This window comes from Hemiscyllium ocellatum, chromosome 11, assembly GCF_020745735.1.
Source record: "Hemiscyllium ocellatum isolate sHemOce1 chromosome 11, sHemOce1.pat.X.cur, whole genome shotgun sequence".
NCBI classification, from domain to species: Eukaryota; Metazoa; Chordata; class Chondrichthyes; order Orectolobiformes; family Hemiscylliidae; genus Hemiscyllium; species Hemiscyllium ocellatum.
In genome coordinates, this window is record NC_083411.1 from 46,270,587 (window position 1) to 46,292,938 (window position 22,352).

The following is a 22,352-nucleotide window of genomic DNA, read 5'->3' on the forward strand; positions in this document are numbered from 1 at the left end:
GCATCCTGATTAATTTCTGTTCAATCACAAAAACTTACTGTCAACACACACGGGGTGATCAAAAGCCAACAGACTCTCCACCACAGCCAGAAGAGCCAAGTCCTTTCCCCAATCATCATCTCAATGTCCTTGATGAATCTGTTTAACCCTGTGAACAAGGAAGCAGAGAGACACCAAATCACTTGTTCTGTCCTGTTTTCAAGGCAAAAGGTAAAACTTTGGCAGCATCGCCATCAGCAGCTGGGAGCAGAATGTCATATGAACAATCCATGCCTTTGCTCACCATGTGATTTACTGCCACCATCTTCTTTCAGGGTCGGATCTAAAAAGCTGTTTGATTAACAGTGAAAGCCAAATTACACTGTTGTGACAGACATTGTTACAGTCTATATGAAAGATCAAAATCATAGGTCTTTACTCTTACAAGATCCTAAACTATTCTCCCACCAAGTCCATGCAATGCTGCCATGTTAGATAGTGCTTAATAGACCCCTCAGCAAGAACTCTTTCAGACCTCACACCCTTATACAAAAATAGTTGTAGAAAAAATCACCCCAGCTTCAACTAGTTGCATGCAAGTAAGAATGATGGGATCATGAGTTCACAATACAGAGTCTCTCCTGTTGGAACCAAATGATATACACAGTTCACAATGAAGGAGAACACTTGAATTTCCTTCATCTTCAGGAGATGAAGAACATCTCTACCTAATTTGCTGAATATTGAGAATTTGATTGTGTACTTTGCCCACTGAAGGCTGCCTTCCACATATACCAGCAGAGGGATGCCTTAAAGAATAATAGAGAAATCCATATTTGAACAATTAACAAAACAAAGAACTCAGAATGCTGTCTGCGTGGAGTTTGCACATTCTCCCCATGTCTGCGTGGGTTTCCTCCAGGTGCTCGGGTTTCCTCCCACAATCCAAAGATGTGCAGGTTAGGTGAATTGACAATGCTAAATTGCCCGTAGTGTTCACGGATGTGTAGGTTAGATGCATTAGTCAGGAATAAATAAAGGATAACAGGTAGGTCTGAGTGGGTTACTCTTTGGACCGTCGGTATGGACTTGTTGGGCTGAAGGGTCTGTTTCCACACTGTAGAAAAAAAATTGCGATAAAAACTCTTCAGGTTTGGCAGTGTCTGTGGAGACAAAATAAGAGCTTAGAGAAAGGGGCTGTTTATGTGCCAGGAGGTGGGGAGGGGTAGGATTGAGTGAATCAGGGAGAGATGGAGCCTAGATACAGAAAGAGAGTAGGGAAAGGTGAGGAGTAGAGCAAGACATCGAAAATGAGGAAGAGACTGCTGCTGTCAATAGGGTGGCCTGATTAGTGTGCCCAGTAATCTCATTGCAATAACCATTCAATTACAACCGAAAAATAACTTGGATCATCCGAGGATATTTTTTCTAAAGGAGCGTGATCCTCAATCATGAATTGCTGACTCAAGATGGTGTTGTCTATGTCCTTTCTACTTAGATTGGAGTGTTTATATTATAAGGAGAAGCTGGGGTCTTCTTCCCCTAGAGTGCAGGACTCTGAGAGGTGATCTAATAGAGGATTATAATATCATGAGGAGCATAGATGGGGCAACACAATGACTCACAGCACCATGGTCCCAGGTTCAATTCCAGCCTGGGGTGACTGCCTGTGTGGAGTTTGCACATTCTCCCTGTGTCTGCATGGGTTTCCTCCTGGTGCTCCGGTTTCCTCCCACAGTCCAAAGATGTGCAGGTCAGGTGAATTGGCCATGCTAAATTGCCCATCATGTTAGGTGCATTAATCAGAGGGAAATGGGTCTGGATGGGTTACTTTTTCGAGGGTCAGTGTGGACTGGTCGGGCCAAAGGACCTGTTTCCACACTGTAGGGAAAATAAGCTAATAGATAAGGCAAATAGTCAAAGTGCTTTCCTTGGCGTAGGGGAGTCCAAAACTAGAGGGCATCGATTTAAGGCGAAAGCAGAAAGATTTAAAAGAGACCTGAGGGGCAACCTTTTTCACACAGAGGGTCGAGTGTGTATGAATTGAACTGCCAGAGAAAATGGTAGATGCAGGTATGGTTACAACATTGAAAAGATGTTTGGACAGGTTCATGAATAGGATGGGCTTAGAGGGATAGGGGCCAAACATGGGCAAATGGGAATAGTTCAGTTTAGGGTGGATGAGTTAGGTCTGTTTCCATGCTACATGACTCTATAAAGATCTAATTTCTCTACTACAAGTGGAAAATTTTTAAATTTCCTTTGATGCTGTTATACCACCTGAGGAAAATGATTACAACGCCAGAAAAAAATGCATTAAGAACGTACCTTGCACCAAAGAAAAATAATTTAAACAAAACAATTATCTTCAAATGCACTAAGAAGTAAATAAAACAATTGATCAATATTGCATGCCATTGAGGCAATAGAAATGAAAGGCGATTTCTGGTGGTGTTTAACATGATGAATGGGAAATTAAAACAAATAACAGAAGGTTTAGTTGCTGATCAGCAATGCTGGCAAGCAGTTAAAGACACAAGGCTGACAGAACTGCGAGAGTTATTGCTATCACAATCAGAGTTCAGAGCTACTGACACTGAGGCTGCCAACAGTAGAGTTGTATACGTTGCTGGCATATAGGAAAACTCTGCTATGGAAAGTGACTGGAGCCAAAACATTTAATGCTTTCAAGAAGCGCTAGATATAGATTCTTAGTGCTGTAGGACCCAAAGGTATGGGAGAAAGTGGGAACAGGAACGGAGTTGGATGTGCAGCCATGATCATGTTGAATGGTGGAGCAGACTCATACAGCTGATGGCCTGCACCTGATTCTAGGTTATGAATTTTCTTTTTAAAAACCCTAAGAGAAATCTCACTGAATGAGTTGTGACTTGTCCAAACAATGTTTTTGCTGCAGTGGCACTCACCACACTGGGCCCTGTGTCATGCTCCTGGGAAATATATTGTCAAGCTTGTGAAAAATTCATGTTCATCAGTGCGGAATTAATCACTAAGACCAGCACCAATGGGTACTAAGTACCAAAATGAAAGGGTGAGAGAATGTAGCATCTGGAGAGGATGACCCTGAATAAAGTCAGGAGCACTGTTTTGGACAGAAGACATTGACCACTGGCTGCTCTGATGTAAATGCTCTCAGATCGAAGAGGTTCAGTAGACAGTATTGAACAACTTTAGTCTCTGAAAACTAGGGAAGACAAAAATCTCCATTTCCATAGTGACTAACCATCGAATGTTCTCAACATCTTTGAAATGCCTGACACTCATCTTGAGAATGTGACAAGCTTTTCAATGTTCACATAACAAGAGATTGCAGTCATGCATGAGTGACTGCGCACACTGACAACATTTTCAATTTGTATTTTCTCCACTTCACCGCCCTGCAATGAAGAACACCATTTCATGTTAAAAAGCCGTGAACGAATCTCCACACTTCAATCACATTGACATCAAAGTTATGGGTGAGCCTAGCATCTCAGCCTTAACCATGAATGTTGTCAAGCCCCCCAAGAGCAAGAACCAGGTTAGAATCCATACTCTTTGATAGTTACCAAACCAAACTTTACAGGAAAGCACTGACAACCAATGTGAACTTGACCGTAATAAGGATGCTTTTCAAAATCGGACTGGAGAAATTGCCAAGGTTTCTGACAGACTTTCCACACACAGATAGTATTTGATACAATAGGCTCAACATTTCAATTAGCCCACTTGGTTGGCACCACATCCAGAAATATTTGTCCCCTCCATCACTGAAAGTCAACAGTCTTGCATACCATCTACAAGATGCACTACAGAAATCTTCCAAACTTCTGCACTTCCAAAGCTGCAACTACTTCCATTTCAAAGAACATACATAGCAGATCCATGGGAAGAGCATTTGTAAATTTCCCTCCAAGCCACTTACCATCAGGGCTTGGAATATATCACCATTCCTTCAGTGTCACTGGGTCAAAATTCTGGAATTCCCTCCCCAATGGCTTTGTGGGAATATCTACAGTAGAAGGACCGCAACATTTCAAGAAGGCAGATTTGGAGGAATATTGACAATAAGTTCTACTAGTCATGAGGAACAGATTACCAAACACCTTAATTATGAAAGCTTAAGTGGAATTCTCAAAATCACTAACACGTACTGACAACACAGAAATGAAAGAAAGATGAAGCTTCACAGCAACAATGGAATCACAAAACTGGAAAGAAGTGATCAAGAGAATGTCCAGAAATACAACCTCCCACACACAAGATTTTCACCGTGTTTGACCTGAATTTGTGGTTATAGCCACAAACTAATCTTGTTGTACAGTAATTCTCTTGTCATTTGACATCAAAGTCTGTGTTGTAGAAAGAGCACATGAGGTCACCAAGAAGCTGGAAACCAATCATTTCCTGAGCGAAAAGATACAGTTTTGAGGAATTGACTGAAAGCAGAGTACTGGGTCAGGGCATTGCTTGCCAGACACCAGAATGTGAAACCTTTGAGCTTTGATCAGGCTATATGTGATAACAACAAGGAACTGAAGAATCAATTCAAGAAGACTGTAGAGAGAAACATGTTTTTTTTTGTTAAAAGATTGTGGGCATCACTAGCTGGGCCAGCATCTGTTACCCATCCCTAATTGCTCTGGAGAAGGTGGTGCTGAGCTGTCATGTTGAACTGATGCAATCTTTGGCATGTAGATACTTCCACAGTAATTTTAGGAAGTGAGTTCCAAGATTGTGAACCAGGAAGTAAAGGAACAGCAATACAGTTCCAAGTCAGGAATGATATGGGGCGAGGAGGGAACTTACATATGATATTGCTCCCTTGCTATCACTTCTAGGTGGTAGAGGTCGTTAGATTTGGAAGATGCTATCAGAGGAGCCTTGATGAGTTACTCCACTGTTACCCACTGTGTGTCAGTGGTGAAGAGAGTGAGCAAATATTGAAGATGGTGAATGGGATACCAGTACGTGGATGGTGTTGAGTTCCTTGAATATTGTTGGAGCTGCACGCATCCAGGCGAGTGGGGAGTATGCCATCAGACTTGTGCCTTGTAAATGGTGGACAGGGTTTAGGACAGGCAGTAGCTGAGATCCTTACCACAGATTGGCTGGCTTCCATACTGCTCTTGTAGCTAAAGTATTCATCTGGCCTGACTCATTCAATTAACTGGGTCTACTTCAAGTTTGGTTAATGGTAGCCCAAGGATGTTGATAGTGGGAGGATCAGAGATGGCAACACCAATGAACATCAAGGAGTGGCAGTAAGATTCTCTATTTTTTTTTTAAATTGTTCAGATGATGTGGGCATTACTGACTCAACCAGCATTTATTGCCTATCCTTAATTGCCTAGTGGCAAGACAATGACATTACTGGAAAAGGATATTAGTGAACCAGTTAGGCTTTTCCAACAATTTACTGTTATTACATGGTAAACATAAGGCTTGCATTTTATCCTACATTACTGAATTGAAATTTCACCTTTTCCATGTGACAGGGTTCAAATCCAGGCCAGTTCCTATATTTATCTCACTGCTTATTTAATGTTGCTGTTGAATCTTCCTCTATTACCTCCTCTCGTAATGTGGTCCAGGCACCTACCACCTTTTGCAACATACTTGCTTTGCAAATTTCCTTTAAACTTTCCCCCTCTCAGCTCAGATTTGACATTTCTACCCTGGGAAAAAGGACAGTCACTCTCACTTTCTCACTTCTGGAATTTAGCTCTTTTGTTCATAATTAAAGGAAGGCTATGATAAGGCCAGGAATTGAGTGATCCAGGCAGAAATGAAATTGCGCACTGAGTGGGCTATTACTTTAAAAATGCCACTTGATAGCATTGATCAATGATCCTTTTTATTACTTTGCTGATGATTGAGAGTAGTCTCAGAGCAATGATTGTTTGGATCTAATTTGTGTGCAGAACGTACTTTGGGATACTGCTCAAGTGTTTGCTAGATACCATTGTCGTAGCTGGACTGGAACAGTTTGGCTAGCAGTGCAACTAATTCCATACCAAGCTTCTTCAGTGCTATTGCCAGAATGTTTTCAGTGTCTATAGATTTTGCAATATCCAGTGCCTTCAGCAGTTACATTGAGTGAAGCGAGCTGGCTGGAGAATTCTATAGGATGCAAGGTGTCTCATCCACTCTGGAATTTGCCAGGCTGCAAGAATACAGATTGTGGTTGAATAAGATTCTGCTGTTGGCCCACAGTACCCTGTGGATAATAGGCTCCTGTTCAAAAGTATCTCTTAAATCTCAGAGGTAGTACCACACAAATTGATGAACAGTATCTACATATCTACATTGTGAGTGGAGACTTGGTTTCCATAATGACAGCACAGTGGTCCCTCCTAGTGACACAATCATGGACAGATGCATTGTTGATAGGTAAATTGGTGAAGACAAGTTGGAGGGAATTTTGCCATCATCACTATGCCCTTTAAGACTTGGCCCCCTTGATTAATAGATGCTTGATACTATAGACTTCCAAATTTCAATGACTGTTCATGGATTGGAAGAATCAAAGATGAACGATTACACACAGAAAGCAGCAGCAATAGCTCTACCTGGGATAAGTTGCTAAGGGACAAAGACAAGCTGTTACATAGAGATTGAAAGCAATTAGCCATGTCAAGGAAATTAAGGAGTTGAGATTTCATAAACAAAATTTATTAAACTAGATTACTTACAGTGTGGAAACAGGCCCTTCAGCCCAACATGTCCACACCGACTCTCTGAAGAGCAACCCATCCAGACCCATTCCCTACATTTACCCCTTCACCTAACACTATGGGCAATTTAGCATGGCCAATTCACCTAACCTGCAGATGTTTGGATTGTGGAAGGAAATTCACACAGACACAGGGAGAATGTGCAACCTCCACTCAGACAGTTGCTTGAGGCAGGAATTGAACGCGGGTCTCTGGTGCTGTGAGGCAGCAGTGCTAGCCACTTTGCCACCGTGCTGCCCCACAGTGCTTTGATACCTGCTTGCTAACTTGATGCCTCATGCCACAAGTATGAATGTTTGCCTTGCTGAAGAATTTAAGCAGTAATTACAAGACATAGTGTGTTTTTGGGCAGACAGATAATGCCAAATGTAAGCAAGCTGCAATCTCAAGGGTGCCGGAAGATTAATCAATATTTTGGATGAAAGGACTCTTAAAGAAATCATTAGTAATATCACATCATGGATTTGAAGGATTGAGTAAAAATCTGTATAAGAATCGAACACCAGAGCTCCTTCTTTAGCAGAACTCTGGAGGACAGCTTTGCTAAAGGATTGAACCCTGGACATGCACAGAGACAAACAGACAGACAGACCCTGTTAGATGGAATTGTGGCTGAGTTCCACCATTAATTGGTAATTGACAAGTTGAGTTGTGAAGTTTAACTTATTTCCTTGAGGGGTCTTGTTTTGGTTGCTACATGCAATAAAACTTAAATCATTGTTTCAGTGCTTGATTGTCTGTGAACTTTTTAAATAAGTAACCAAATTAAAGGTAACCTGTGGTAATTTACCCACAACAGATGTGTTGCTGAGATACTCTTGAGTTTATATCATAGTGTACCCACATTTGATGTATCTGTGCTGGTAGGACAGGTTACATCCAGAGAAAGCGAAGGTGCCATCAGGGACATTAGGAGCATAGAAACAGGAGTAGGTCATTCAGTGCTTCAAGACTTCACCATTCAGTAAGATCATAGCTGACCTGTGGCCTAACTCTGTATGCCTACTTTAGGCTCATATCCCTTGATAACCTTATTTCATCAAAATATGTCTCAGATTTAAATTAAACAACTGAATTAGCATCAACCTCTGTTTGAGAAAGAGTTCTAAAACTCCATTTTGGGTGTAGAAGTGCATCTCTTCTGAATGGCCTGACCCCAATTCTAAGACTATATCCCTGGTTCTGGAATCTACAACCAGTGAAAATAATTTGTCATTGTCTACCCTGTCCTTCCCTGCTAATATCCTGAGGACCTTGATTAGGTTATGGGCGGCACAGTGGTTAGCACTGCTGCCTCACAGCGCCAGAGACCCGTGTTCAGTTCCCACCTCAGGCGACTGTGTGGAGTTTGCATGTTCTCCCTGTGTCTCCGTGGGTTTCTTCTGGCTTCCTCCCACAGTCCAAAGATGTGCACGTCAGGTGAATTGGCCATGCTAAATTGCCTGTAGTGTTAGGTAAGGGGTAAATGTAGGAGCATGGGTGGGTTGGGCTTTGGTGGGTCGGTGTGGACTTGTTGGGCTGAAGGTCCTGTTTTCACACTGTAAGTAATCTAAAAAAAATCTAGATTCCCCCTTAATGCTATTTTCTGCACCAGTTTGTGGCATTTTATAGATCTATGCACCTGACGCCCCGAATCCTGTTGGGCATCTATTATACTTCAGTAATTCAAAATGGATTATCTCACACTTCCTTATATGAAAATCCTTCTGCCACTGCTTTGCCCATTCACCTAAGCTATCAATGTCTTGTTGAAATTTTGGATTACGTAGAGTTGACAGGGTTGGTTTTCTATTGGTTTTGGTGCCTAGGTCAATGTTAAGTGGTCTGGGTGGTTTTGTTCCTTTGGGGCATGGTGGCTCAGAGCTTCACAGCACCAGGACATGGGTTCAATTCCAGCCTTGGTCAACTTTCTGTATAGAGTTTGCATATTCTCCCTGTGTCTGTGTGGGTTTCCTCTCACAATCCAAAAAGTGTGGATGTTAGGTGAATTGGAGGTGCTAAATGGCCCATTGTGCTCAGTGATGTGCAGGTTAGATGCATCAGTCAGGGGTAAATATAGGATAATAGGGTAGGGAAATGGGTCTGGGTGGGTTAGTCTTAGGAGGGTTGGTGTAAACTTGTTGGGCCAAATAGCCTGTTTCCACACTGTAGGCATTCTATGATTTTCTATTTCTATGAGCTTTGGATAAACTTGATAATGAAGGCCTCCTCAGTGGGCAATTAAGGGTCAACCACATTGCTGTGGGTTTGGAGTCTCATGTCAGTCAGACCAGGTAAGGATGGCACGTTTCCTTTTCTGAAGGGCATTAATGAATAAGATGTTTGTTTGAAAACAAAAACAGCAATCATTAGATCAACTTTCAATTCCAGCCTTATATTAAATTTTAAAACTTCACAATCTGTCACTATGGGTCTCAAACCAATGTTTTGGCTACTCATTGAATCTTACTGCTTCTTCCCTGGAACTTTATAACTTCAGCCCATTCTTTCTTTCTTTCTTTCTTAAGAGACTAAACGATCCATGTAAGCATTTTCTAACTTATGATTTAATTTTGTTTGTGTTTTATTTTGTTTGCACTTTGGTACTTACCATAGATCCAACTCAGGCCAATGAGTTCCAGCAGACCAGTTGTAATCAGAATCCATCCAGCACAGAAATAATCAATAAAATTAATCCAGAAAATTCCAGCCTAAAATGAATAGAAAATTTCATAGTTAATTCAGGAACTCAAATCTATTTCTGGCATTTTGTTTATTTAATTCAAATCAACTCAAATAGATTCCATTATTCAGGTATAATTGTGACACATTAAATCAAGTTTTGCTTTCTCTTTTTCCTCTTTTCTCCTTCCCCACCACAGTGCCTCGTTTTGTTCTACTCTCAAGCATGTTACCTTTACAAATCATAAATTTGGTAGAATTTGATGCCTTTACTTTTCGTTTGTTATTGTTCCTAGGCTTAGTTACATTTTAACCAATCCTGCAGCTTCCCTGGTGCTTCACATTGCATCTTTTACATGGCCCAAAGTGACAATTGTCCCTGCCACTTAATGAGACGCAATCTGAATTGCCCTATTCAATTCATTCCCTGCACTTCCTGCACATGTTGAGTTTGGCTTCAAGAGGTGTCCTGATTTCTTTTAGATAGTGATTGGAGCACAGGTTCAGAGTAGTTTATGAGAAGATAAACAACTTGTGAAGATTTGTTTTTTTTAAAAAAGATGTTGGAACAATAGAAGCAGCCTGAATGGGTGCGGTCAAGCTCCCGCCCACAGAAGCAGGAATTTTAGGTTTATCTTACAGCAGTTGCTATTAGGATCTTGAAGTGGTGGAAGCTATTTTACTTTCTCTCTCTCTCTCTCTCTCTCTGCTACAGCCAAAAGCTGGGGTTCTGTGCCTGCTACAGAAGTTGCAAGTGAGATAATCTGCTTTTTTGCTTTTTTGCCAAGGGTGCATTAATAATATGTTACTCTATTGGAATAGTTACTGGATAAGAAAAATAATCTACTAATCTTTTAATTTTTCCAGTTGAGTTAAGTTATTCAAAGATCCTTTTTTTTTGTTGTATTTTAACTATACTGTTTGAATAAATGGTGCTTTCCTTCATGTTGATTAGCTTGACCAGTTGAGTTGCATCTGGAATACAGTACCTTGCACTTACCTTTGAAATAAGGAGAAGTTAGGGTCTAGGCTACCTGCTTAACATATTTTGAGGAGGTCTGGTCTCGTCTGGTCCATAACTTGAGACTAATTTTGTCAACTGCCTTCCTATTCTTCCAGTTAACCCCAGTTCAGACCATATGGCTGCCACTGGGTCTACTATCACTGCTCCACTCTACACCTTCCTTATGAGTGTACAGTCATTTGTGAACTGATCCCATACCACAGTGTCCCTGTCAAAAACATGGAAGATGGATTGTGATAGCTTTCACCTGAACGAACCCTCCTCCCCACTACTGGCTTTTGGCATTGCTCACTGCTGGTCCCAATCAAATAAGATCATTCGGTGTCTTATTCAGAAGGTGTGTGAGAGGATGTGAGACGTTCTAAAATGAGGAGTCATTGTTTAAAAATAAGGGATCACCCATTTCAGATGGCAACAAGGAGAAATTTTTACGTGCAGAGAGTTTGAAGTCACAGAATCATACAGCATGGAAACAGTCCCTGCAGTCCAACCAGTCTATGCCAAACATAATCACAAACTAAGCTAGTCCTTAGCTGCCTGCTCCAGGCACATGTCCCTCAAAACCTTTCCTATTCATGTACTTACCTCAGTGTCTTTTAAATGTTGTAATTGTTCTAGCATCTGTCTTTGCAACTCTCCCTCAAAAGTTGGACATTGACTATATTGAATGCATTGGTAGATAGTTTCTGGATATGCAAAGGGGTGAAAGGTTATCAGAGGGTCGAATGGAATGTGGAGTAATGATTTTCTTACATGATGAAGCAGACTAGAAGAGCTCCTAGTGTGCATATGTGTTTTTTATGGAAATTAGGGGTGGCATGGTGGCTCCGTGGTTAGCATTGCTGCCTCATATTGCCAAGAGCCAAGGTTCGATTCCAGCCTTGGATGAGTGTTTGTGTAGAGTTTGCACATTTTCCCCATGTCTGGGTGTGTTTCCTCTGGGTGCCCTGTGTCCCTCCCACAGTCCAAAGAGGTGCAAGTTAGGTGAAACGGTCATGCTAAATTACCCATTGCGTTCAGGGATGTTTAGGGGTGTTAGTCAGGGGAAATATAGATAATAGGGTAGGGAATGCATTGGAGTGGGATACTCTTTGGTGGGTTGGTTTGGACTTGGGCTGACTGGCCTGTTTCCGCACTGTAGTTCTAATGAAGACCTCAGCAATAAACTACATCTTGGTCTGTTTCCCTACTTCGCTGCCAAACTTTGCTCCTTTGATTCCCTCCAAAACCTCATCCTTCATATTCAAATATCATTCCAACACATCTCCACGATATCATAATTGTTACCCTCTTCAACAAAAGGGAGGCAATGGCTACTGATATCATCACTAGATTGTTAATTCAGAGACCCAGCTAATGTTTACTTACTTGCTTACAATGTGGAAACAGGCCCTTCGGCTCCTGATGAAGGACTTATGCCCGAAACGTCGAATTTCCTGTTCCTTGGATGCTGCCTGACCTGCTGCGCTTTTCCAGCAACACATTTTCAGCTCTTCAGCTCAATAAATGCATACCGACCTGCCAAAGCGCAACCCACCCAGACCCATTCCGCTACATGTATCCCTTCACCTAACACTACGGGCAATTTAGCATGGCCAATTCACCTAACCTGCACATCTTTGGACTATGGGAGGAAACCAGAGCACCTGGAGGAAACCCACGCAGATACGGGGAGAATGTGCAAACTCCACGCAGTCAGTTGCCTGAGGCTGGAATTGAACCTGTTAACCACTGTGCCACCATGCCACCTGGGTTTGAATCCTGCCACAGCAGATGGTGGAATTTGAATTCAATAAAAATGGAGTTAAGAGTCTAATGACAACATTAAATTCATTGTTGATTAATGAGGAAAAAGCCATTGTATTCACTAATGTCCTTTAGGGAAGGAATCTGCCATTTTTACTTGGTCTAGCCTACGTGTGATTCAATGCAGTTGACTCTTAACCTCCAGGCAATTAGGGTTGGGCAATAAATGCTAGACTAGCTGGTGATGCCCTCATCCTGCGACTAAACAAAAAAAGTCACGAGTGATTGTGACAAGGCAAAAGGGTCTCTCTACTGTCCACCAAAGGGAGGATCTTTGTATAAGTCCTCCTCAATCTCTTCACTGATGGCTAAATAAATCATCCTGGAGTTTCAGTGTAGATTCTGATCCATCAAAAGACAAAATGGACAAATCTTCGTGGCAAGACAAGCCTAAGAAAGATTCAGAGAGGAGCACCAACCCCAATCTCACAAAGACTTTCACTTGGCCAATTGGGAAGGATTATGGAATATTTTCCTGAAACCTGGCAGTTTGGTGCTGACATTTCTCACTATCCTCTGCTTCATACAGGATAATGTTCAAGCAGTGATCTTCAACACGTGGGTCAATTGCAGAGCCAAATTTACAAACTGGGATCAAGCAAGTCTGTGTTCACATCAACGCTCTGCTGCTAACTTCTTGTCATGTCCCATTTGTTCCTACTGAGTAATCTTAGTTACTCTCTGCTATTCTTTATGCTCTGACCAATCATTTGACCAGCCACCTATCCTTTCGCAGTTATTTTCTTTTGTTTTAAATTCAATGCCTTCCCAAACTTATTTATTTAACAGATGGTGACCTCTCCTTTCAAATATTTCTTGTATGTAGTGCTATATCCCATTCTGAAATGTGTCATTAAGTTTCTGCAATTTTTATCTCTATTGATCTACCCTTGAGCCTGATTTGCCAGTTCACAACAACACTCCAGTGGGGTTTCATTGACCACAAGCTGAGCTGGACTTGCTCCTTAAATACCAAAGCTACGAAAACAGATCGGAGGTGAGGAATCCTGCAGCAAGCAACCCACCTCCTGACTCCACAAAGCAATTCTATCAATCACACCACCCATGTGGTGCGAATGATTCATCCCCACTTGCCTGAAGAAGTGCAGCTTCAGCAGCACTTAATCAGCTTGACACAATCCAGGGTAATTCAGTCCATTTGATTTTGCATTAACTCTCTCCACTATGGGTGCTCAGTGGCAGCAGTGTGTACCATATACATGATGGGCTGCAGCACCTGTTCCTGGGTCAAAGTCCTTGAGTCCTTCCATAACTACATTGTGGATCTACCTACAGTAAAGGAATTGCAGTAGTTCAAGAAGGCAACTCACCATCACATTCTCAATGGAAATGAGGGATGGGTAATAAATGCTGGCCCAGCCAGCGATGCCCACATCTTATGAAGTTCAACTTCCATGCCCATGTTTTTCTGATTATTCAGATTTAAAATACTAGACTGAGACCAAATCTTTTCCCTTTCACACTGATTAAATACAATCAGGTTGAGGGTGTGGCTTTGCGCTGAGGTCATTGACTAATCCTGTCACATTACCCATTACCAAGTTTAATGCATCCTCCTCTCTGGTTGGTTCCAAAATGTGCTGTAATGAGGACTGATGTCAAGAACAGTCAGTGAAGCCCTCATCCAGACCATTTCAGCCAAATCTGATTTTTCCAGGTTATATCTGGATTAAAGTCAACCATGAATATTGCATCACTTTATCACAAGTATCCAATATTTCTTCTTGTATGCATAGTATCACATAGTGTTTACTGTTAAAGGATCCCTGTAGAGCACTTCTACCAGGGACTTCCTTCCCCTATTTTGTATCTCCAACCAAACCAATTCGACACCCTGATCACCTGAACCAGGTTCATTAGATACTATTGCACAAATGCCATCCTTGATTAACAGTATCACCCCTCCACCCTTCTCTTGCTTCTTATTTTTCTTGGTTGGCAAATATTCTTCAATATTCGGGACTCAATCCTTGTCACCCTGAAGTCATATCTCCACAATGGCTATCAGATGGTATGCATTTAATTCTGTGTGTGCTTAACAATCTGTTTATTTTACACACATTCAGATTGAGCCTTCAGTATTGGCCATTCGATACCTTTTTAACACTAACTCCTCATTCTTCATGTATTTCTAGATTTTTCTCTGAGCTTTCTTGCCATTCTCTGACTCATTACCCATCTCACTATTTTCCCCTCTTACTTTGTCTTTTTCCTTTGGACATTTGATTACTTGAACACATCTTTCCACACTGAGCCCCCTTTGATTAGATTAGACTTACAGGGTGGAAACAGGCCCTTCGGCCCAACAAGTCCACACCGACCCGCCGAAGCACAACCCACCCATACCCCTACATTTACCCCTTACCTAACACTATGGGCAATTTAGCTTGGCCAATTCACCTGACCCGCACATCTTTGTGACTGTGGGAGGAAACCGGAGCACCCGGAGGAAACTCACGCAGACACGGGGAGAACGTGCAAACTCCACACAGTCAGTCGCCTGAGTCGGGAATTGAACCCGGGTCTACAGGCGCTGTGAGGCAGCAGTGCTAACCACTGTGCCACCGTGCCGCCTTTGCTTAACTACTTGGGCTGTTTACTTCCCTAGTTACACAATTTGCAAAAGCATTGGTCCCAGCACATTTCAGGTGTAGACCATCCCAATGGTGCAGCCTCCATTTTCCTTAGTATGGATATCATTGGCCCACAGATAGGAACCTACATATCCTATGCCAGTCTTGAGATAGGTATTCACCTGTCTAATTCAGTGTCCCCTCAGCAAATTTCACTGAGCTCAAATAAATGAAAGATTCTAATCTTAGAAATTCTGCTTTGTAACTTGGTGTCTCGTCCCTCATGCTTGCTATGCAAAATTACTTTCATAGTTCAACCCGTGTTATTGGTACCTACATGGATCAAGGCAACTGGATTAACTCTTCCCACAATGGACTAGGGAGAACACAAAGGCATTTTACACTTATGTGAGGAATAAGAGAATGGTCAAAGAAAGAGTAGGGTCGATCCGGGATAGCATAGGAAATTTGTGTGTGGAGTCTGAGGAGGTAGGAGAAGCTCTAAATGAGTTTTTTGCTTCTATCTTTACGAAAGAAACAAACTTTGTAGTGAATGAAACCTTTGAAGAGCAGGTGTGCATGCTGGAATGGATAAAGATAGAGGAAGCTGATATGCTGAAAATTTTGTCAAACATTAAGATTGACAAGTCACCAGGCCCGGACCAGATTTGTCCTCGGCTGCTTTAGGAAATGAGAAATGTAATTGCTTCACCACTGGCGAAAATCTTTGTATCCTCACTCTCCACTGGAGTTGTACCTGAGGACTGGAGAGAAGCAAATGTAATCCCTCTCTTCAAGAAAGGAAATAAGGAAATCCCCACCAACCACAGAGCAGTAAGTCTCACGTCTGTCGTCTGCAAAGTGTTAGAAAGGATTCTGAGGGATAGGATTTATGACCATCTGGAAGACCATGGTTTGATTAAATGCAGTCAACACAGCTTTGTGAGGGGTAGGTCATGCCTCACAAACCTCAACGAGTTCTTTGAGGATGTGACTAAAAAAGTTAATGAGGGTTGAGCTGTGGATGTGGTGTATATGGACTTCAGCAAGGCATTTGATAAGGTTCCCCATGGTAGGCTCATTCAGAAGGTAAGGAGGAATAGGATACAGAGGAACATAGCTGTCTGAATACAGAATTGGCTGGCCGACAGAAGACAGCGAGTGGTGGTAGAAAGAAAATATTCTGCCAGAAAGTTTGTGGTGAGTGGTGTTCCACAGGGATCTGTCATTGGGCCTCTACTGTTTGTAATTTTTATTAATGACTCGGATGAGGGGATTGAAGGATGTGTCAGCAAGTTTGCAGATGACACAACGGTGGAGGTGTCATTGACAGTAAAGAGGGCTGTTGTAGGCTGCAGTGGGACATTGACAGGATGCAGAGATGAGCTGAGAGATGGCAGATGGAGTTCAACCTGGATAAATGCGAGGTGATGCATTTTGGAAGGTCAAATTTGAAAGCTGAGTACAGGATTAAGGATAGGATTCTTGGCAGTGTGGAGGGACAGAGGGATCTTGGTGTGCAGGTACATAGATCCCTTAAAATGGCCACCCAAGTGGACAGGGTTGTTAAGAAAGCATACGGTGTTTTGGCTTTCATTAACAGAGAGATTGAGTTTAAGAGTCCTGAGATCTTGTTGCAGCTCTATAAAAATTTGGTTAGACCGCACTTGGAATACTGCGTCCAGTTCTGGTTGCCCTATTATAGGAAAGATGTGGGTGCTTTGGAGAGGGTTCAGAGGAGGTTTACCAGGATGCTGCCTGGACTGGAGGGCTTATCTTATGAAGAGAGGTTGACTGAGCTCTGACTTTTTTCATTGGAGAAAAGGAAGAGGAGAGGGGACCTAATTGAGGCATACAAGATAATGAGAGGCATAGATAGAGTCGATAGCCAGAGACTATTTCCCAGGGCAGAAATGGCTAACACGAAGGTTCATAGTTTTAAACTGGTTGGAGGAAAGTATAGAGGGGACGTCAGAGGCGGGTTCTTTACACAGAGAGTTGTGAAAGCATGGAATGCATTGCCAGCAGCAGTTGTGGAAGCAAGGTCATTGGGGACATTTAAGAGACTACTAGACATGCATATGGTCACAGAAATTTGAGGGTGCATACATGAGGATCAGTGGTCAGCACAACATCGTGGGCTGAAGGGCCTGTTTTGTGCTGTATTGTTCAATGGTCCTTTCTAGCCCTGAGCAGATGTCTTAAACCCTGATCCTGGTCAGGCAACATGGCTATTTGGACCTGTATTGTTTGATGCAATGATTGATGTCCAGACCTTTAACTCGACACAACTGTCACCTCAATTCTTTATTGCTCCCTCCACTTTCATGGCATCTGCACCTCAGTGCCATGGTCAGTTTGCTTATCAGTCCCGAACCCCTTAGTCTTCTGCACAACAGCTTAGGAACCTGAACCTGTTGGGAAAATTGATAGGCTGACATTCCTGCAATCTAGGTCTCCTTATCTGGGAGAAACTGGGGACTACAGATTCTGGACATCAGAGTCGAGAGTGTAGTGCTAGAAAAGCACAGCTGGTCAGGCAGCATCTGAGGAGCAGGAGAATCGACATTTCGGGCAAAAGCCATTCATCAGAAATGAAACTCCTTATCTGCCCAATTCATAGTCAAGCCCTCCTTTCCCTGACAGTGATCAAATCACCTTATGCAAAGTGGTGTTACTGCATCCTGCAGCAAAGAATCCAGGTAACCTTCCCCATCCCTGCTACAATGCAATGTGCGTTGATCAGACTCTAGCCTGTACACTCTGATCTGAAGCTACACAAAATTCAAGTCCTTGCTACAGGTGTGTTTGCCTTGGATCACAATGGCATGCAGGAACTCCCATATTCTGCAGCCATGACCTGCAGCTGAAATGATATCCTCACTTAGCTTTCATGATTTTAGTCATTGTGTTGCCTGTAAATATTTTATTGACTTTGTCATCAACTGGTTTACTATGATAAAAGTTAGGAATAGAAAACATCTTAGCCACTTACCGGAGACTCACCAAGTTAGCTCTTTTCTCTACAATAGAGTAAGAACCCATTCCAAACAGCTGCTTTGAATCTAGCTCCATCTTTGCCTGCCTATCCCAGCATCCTTTACTTGCCTCTTCCCCTCAGTGGTGCTGACTGCCTGTATAGGGATTTGCACCTCACCGGCTCAGCTCTGCTCCTTAGGTTTCCCCGGGAGACCTGAGGTTTCCGTGGCCACAATCTTCACGCCTCACTGCACCCTTCTGGAAACAGGGATATCATGAAGTGACATAGTCACTCGAACAGCATCCCAGCTTCCCACCACCCAGAGCAGGTGGGCCGATGGAGATTAAGGGTGAATTATTGAAAGTTTGCGAATGAAAGAATTCCAAGAGCTTTTTTTCTGCTATCATGGATGGCTCTTGAAGTCCCATTACGGGCTTGATAATAACAGGGAGGTGGAAGGGGGCACAGGGGAAGTTTGGCCCCTGAGAAACCCAGTGGTAAGGTCTCTCAGATGGTCAGTAGCCTTTAACAGGAAGGCAATTCCTCTACATGCATTGTTTTCCAGCCACTGTCAGACAGATTGAAAGCTTGTTGACCATTAGATGGTCCCAAGCCACTATCAGGGATCTATTATTCACTGGGAATCTGAAATCTGAAGTTTAATTGATCAGTACTCACTGAGAGGAGGATAGGTCTTGTTTGGGAATTTCTCCTGGGAAGGAGAACAGACACATCCAGGAGCAATCAGACAGGGTGCAATGGAATCAGTTAGATTAATGACTGGGCAGTACAGATGGTGGAGTTTGATTGGGTTGCGTAAGTGGAACAAGCATTTGAAGTTACGATTCTTGTGTTGGACAGACCTACTCCTGTTGCAACGGAAGCATTGCTGCAAAGTCACTTGCTTGGTGAACCCATTAATACTTAAGACCATAAAACACAGGAAAAGAAATTAGGCCATTCAGTCCATTGAGTCTGCTCCACCAGTACAGCACAGTGTAGGCCCTTCAGCTCTCGATGTTGTGCCAGCCTTTTATTTTACTCTAAGATCAGACTAACCTTAATTGTACTATCACCCATGTGCCTTTCCAAGAGTTGCTTAAATGTCCCTAATATATCTGAGTCTACTACCACTGCTGGCAGTGCATTCCATGCACCCACCACTCTCTGTGTAAAGAACCTACCTCTGACATCTTCCCTAAAACCTTCCTCCAATCATCTTAAAATTATTATCCCTCATGATAGCCTTTTCCACCCTGGGAAAAAGTCTCTAGCTATCCACTCTATCTTTGCCTCTCAACATCTTGCACACCTCTATCAAATCACCTCTCATCCTTCTTTATTCCAGTAAGAAAAGCCCTACATCCCCCAACCTCTCCAGTCCAGTCTAGTTGCCACCAATTAGCCACGAAATGACACGATCAGCTATCCTTAGTAGCCACACACGCAGATGACAAGCAACATGAGTTCGACAGGGACAACACTACTATTATAGGACAAGCCAAACAGAGAACAGCCAGGGAATTCCTAGAGGCATGGCACTCATCCACAGATTCAATCAATAAGCCTGGACCCAATATACCGACCACTGCAGCGGACAGCTGGAACTGACAAACGGAAGGTACAAATCACTATAAATGCCGGAGGAAACATCACAGAAGCGCTTCACAGGAGGGTCCCAAGCACTGAGGATGTCACCTAGACAGGGGACGAAACGTCTGCAACACAAATTCCCAGCTCGGCAAACAGAACCACAACAAGAACAGTCCATCTTCCGTAATTACACCGGCACCACTCCCCACCTCTTCCTCCGCTACATTGATGACTGCATTGGCGCCACCTCGTGCTCCTGCGAGGAGGTTGAGCAATTCATCAACTTCACCAACACATTCCACCCTGACCTTAACTTTACCTGGACCATCTCTGACACCTCCCTCCCCTTCCTGGACCTCTCCATCTCCATTAATAACGACCGACTTGACACCGACATTTTTTACAAACCCACCGACTCCCACAGCTACCTGGATTACACCTCTCCCCCCTACCTCTTGCAAAAATGCCATCCCGTATTCCCAATTCCTCCACCTCTGCCATATCTCTCCCAGGAGGACCAGTTCCACCACAGAAAACACCACATGACCTCCTTCTTTAGAGACCACAATTTCCCTTCCCACGTAGTTAAAGATTCCCTCCAACGTATCTCGTCCACATCCCGCACCTCTGCCCTCAGACCCCACACCTCCAACTGTAACAAGGACAGAACTCCCCTTGTGCTCACGTTCCACCCTACAAACCTTTGCATAAACCAAATCATCCGCCGACATTTGCGCCACCTCCAAACAGACCCCACCACCAGGGATATATTTCACTCCCCACCCCTTTCCGCCTTCCGCAAAAACCGTTCCCTTCGTGACTACCTGGTCAGGTCCACGCCCCCCTACAACCCACCCTCCATTCCTGGCACCTTCCCCTGCCACTGCAGGAATTGCAAAACCTGTGCCCACACCTCCTCCCTCACCTCCATCCAAGGCCCTAAAGGAGCCTTCCACATCCATCAAAGTTTTACCTGCACATCCACCAATATCATTTATTGTATCCGTTGCTTCCGGTGTGGTCTCGTCTACATTGGGGAGACTGGATGCCTCCTAGCAGAGTGCTTTAGGGAACATCCCTGGGACACCCACACCAATCAACGACACCACCCCGTGGCCCAACATTTCAACTCCCCCTCCCATGCTGCTGAGGACATGAAGGTCCTGGGCCTCCTACACCACTGTTCCTCCACCACCTGACGCCTGGAGGAAGAACGCCTCATCTTCCGTCTCGGAACACTTCAACCCCAGGGCATCATTGTGGACTTCAACAGCTTCCTCATTTCCCCTTCCCCCACCTCACCCCAGTTCCAGACTTCCAGTTCAGCACTGACCCCATGACTTGCCCTACCTGCCCATCTTCTTTTCTACCTATCCACTCCACCCTCCCCCGCCCCCGACCAATCACCTTCATCCCCTCCCCCACTCACCTATTGTACTCTATACTACTTTCTCCCCACCCCCAACCTCCTCTCATTTATCTCTCACCCTTCAGGCACTCTGCCTGTATTCCTGACGAAGGGCTTTTGCCCGAAAGATCGATTTTCCTGCTCCTCGGATGCTGCCTGAACTGCTGTGCTCTTCCAGCACCACTAATCAAGAATCTGATTTCTAGCATCTGCAGTCATTGTTTTTACCTTCTTAACTACTGACTCAACCCACGAGAATCCTTGACTTGAACTGCCAAGTATCTTTACACTTCAGATTTCTGAACTTTCTCCCCATTTAGAAAATAGTCTATGCCTCAATTCTTCCTACCAAAGTGCATGCCCTCACACTTTCCCACATTGTAGTCCAGCTACCACTTCTTTGCCCACCTCCAAATGCTTCTGCAGCCTCCCTGCCTCCTCAATGCCACCTGTCCCTCCACCTATCTTTGTATCATCTGCAAACTTAGCCAGAATGCCCTCAGTTCCTTCATCTAGATTGTTCATGTTTAAAGTGAAAAGTTGTGGTCCCAACACTGAGCCTTGTGGAACACCACTTATCACCAGCTGCCATTGCTGAGAAGGACCTTTTATCCTCACTCTCTGCTTTCTGCCAGACAGCCAAGCTTCTCTTCATGATAGCTTCTTGCCCCTTACACCATAGGCCCTTATCTAACTCAGGGGTCTCCTGTGCGACACCTAGTCTAATGCCTTCTTGTCGTCCAGGTAGATAATATCCATTGACTGTCCTTGGTCTAATCTGCTAGTTCCTTCCTCAAAGAAATCTAGCAGATTAGATTAGATTATTTACAGTGTGGAAACAGGCCCTTCGGCCCAACAAGTCCACACCGACCTGCCGAAGCGCAACTCACCCATACCCCTGCATTTACCCATTTATCTAACACTACGGGCAATTTAGCATGGCCAATTCACCTGACCCGCACATCTTTGGATTGTGGGAGGAAACTGGAGCACCCGGAGGAAACCCATGCAGACATGGGGAGAATGTGCAAACTCCGCACAGTCAGTCGCCTGAGTCAGGAATTGAACCCGGGTTTCTGGCGCTGTGAGGCAGCAGTGCTAACCACTGTGCCACCGTACCATGTGTCAGGCATGACCTTCCCTTAATGAAACCATGCTGACTCTGCTCTTATTACCATATACTGCCAAGCATTCAGATATCTCATCCTTCACAATGGATTCCAGGATTTTACCCATAGCCAAGGTTCGGCTAATTGGTCTGTACTTTTCTGTTTTTTGCCTTTTTTAAACAGGGGTGTCACGTTAGCGACTTTTCAGTCCTCTGTGACCCTCCCTGATGCTAGTGATTCCTGGCACCTCCACTATCTCTTCAGTTATCTCCCTTAGGAGTCTGGGGGGTAGCCCATCTGGTCCAGGTTATTTATCCACCTTTAGGCCATTCAGTTTTCTAGCCCTTTGACTGTTGGTTATTCACAATTCATAGAAACTGAACCTGCTGGCATTAACAATCATAATTAATTGAAACTGGAAGCATGAAGCGCCTTCAAATATTTGAAGAACAGACCAGAAT

At 43.6% G+C, this 22,352-nt stretch overlaps 1 protein-coding gene across 1 annotated transcript in view; it reads right to left on the reverse strand.

Moving 5' to 3' along the window:
* LOC132820192 (sodium- and chloride-dependent neutral and basic amino acid transporter B(0+)-like) overlaps positions 1 to 22,352 on the reverse strand; it is a 114,156-nt gene that overhangs the window by 25,112 nt on the left and 66,692 nt on the right. Inside the window, exons 11-12 of the mRNA XM_060832161.1 lie at positions 9,307 to 9,406; positions 39 to 148 (exon numbers count right to left, since the gene is read on the reverse strand). Of these exons, the coding sequence (XP_060688144.1) occupies positions 39 to 148; positions 9,307 to 9,406 (210 nt within the window). The remainder of the gene's footprint in view (positions 1 to 38; positions 149 to 9,306; positions 9,407 to 22,352) is intronic.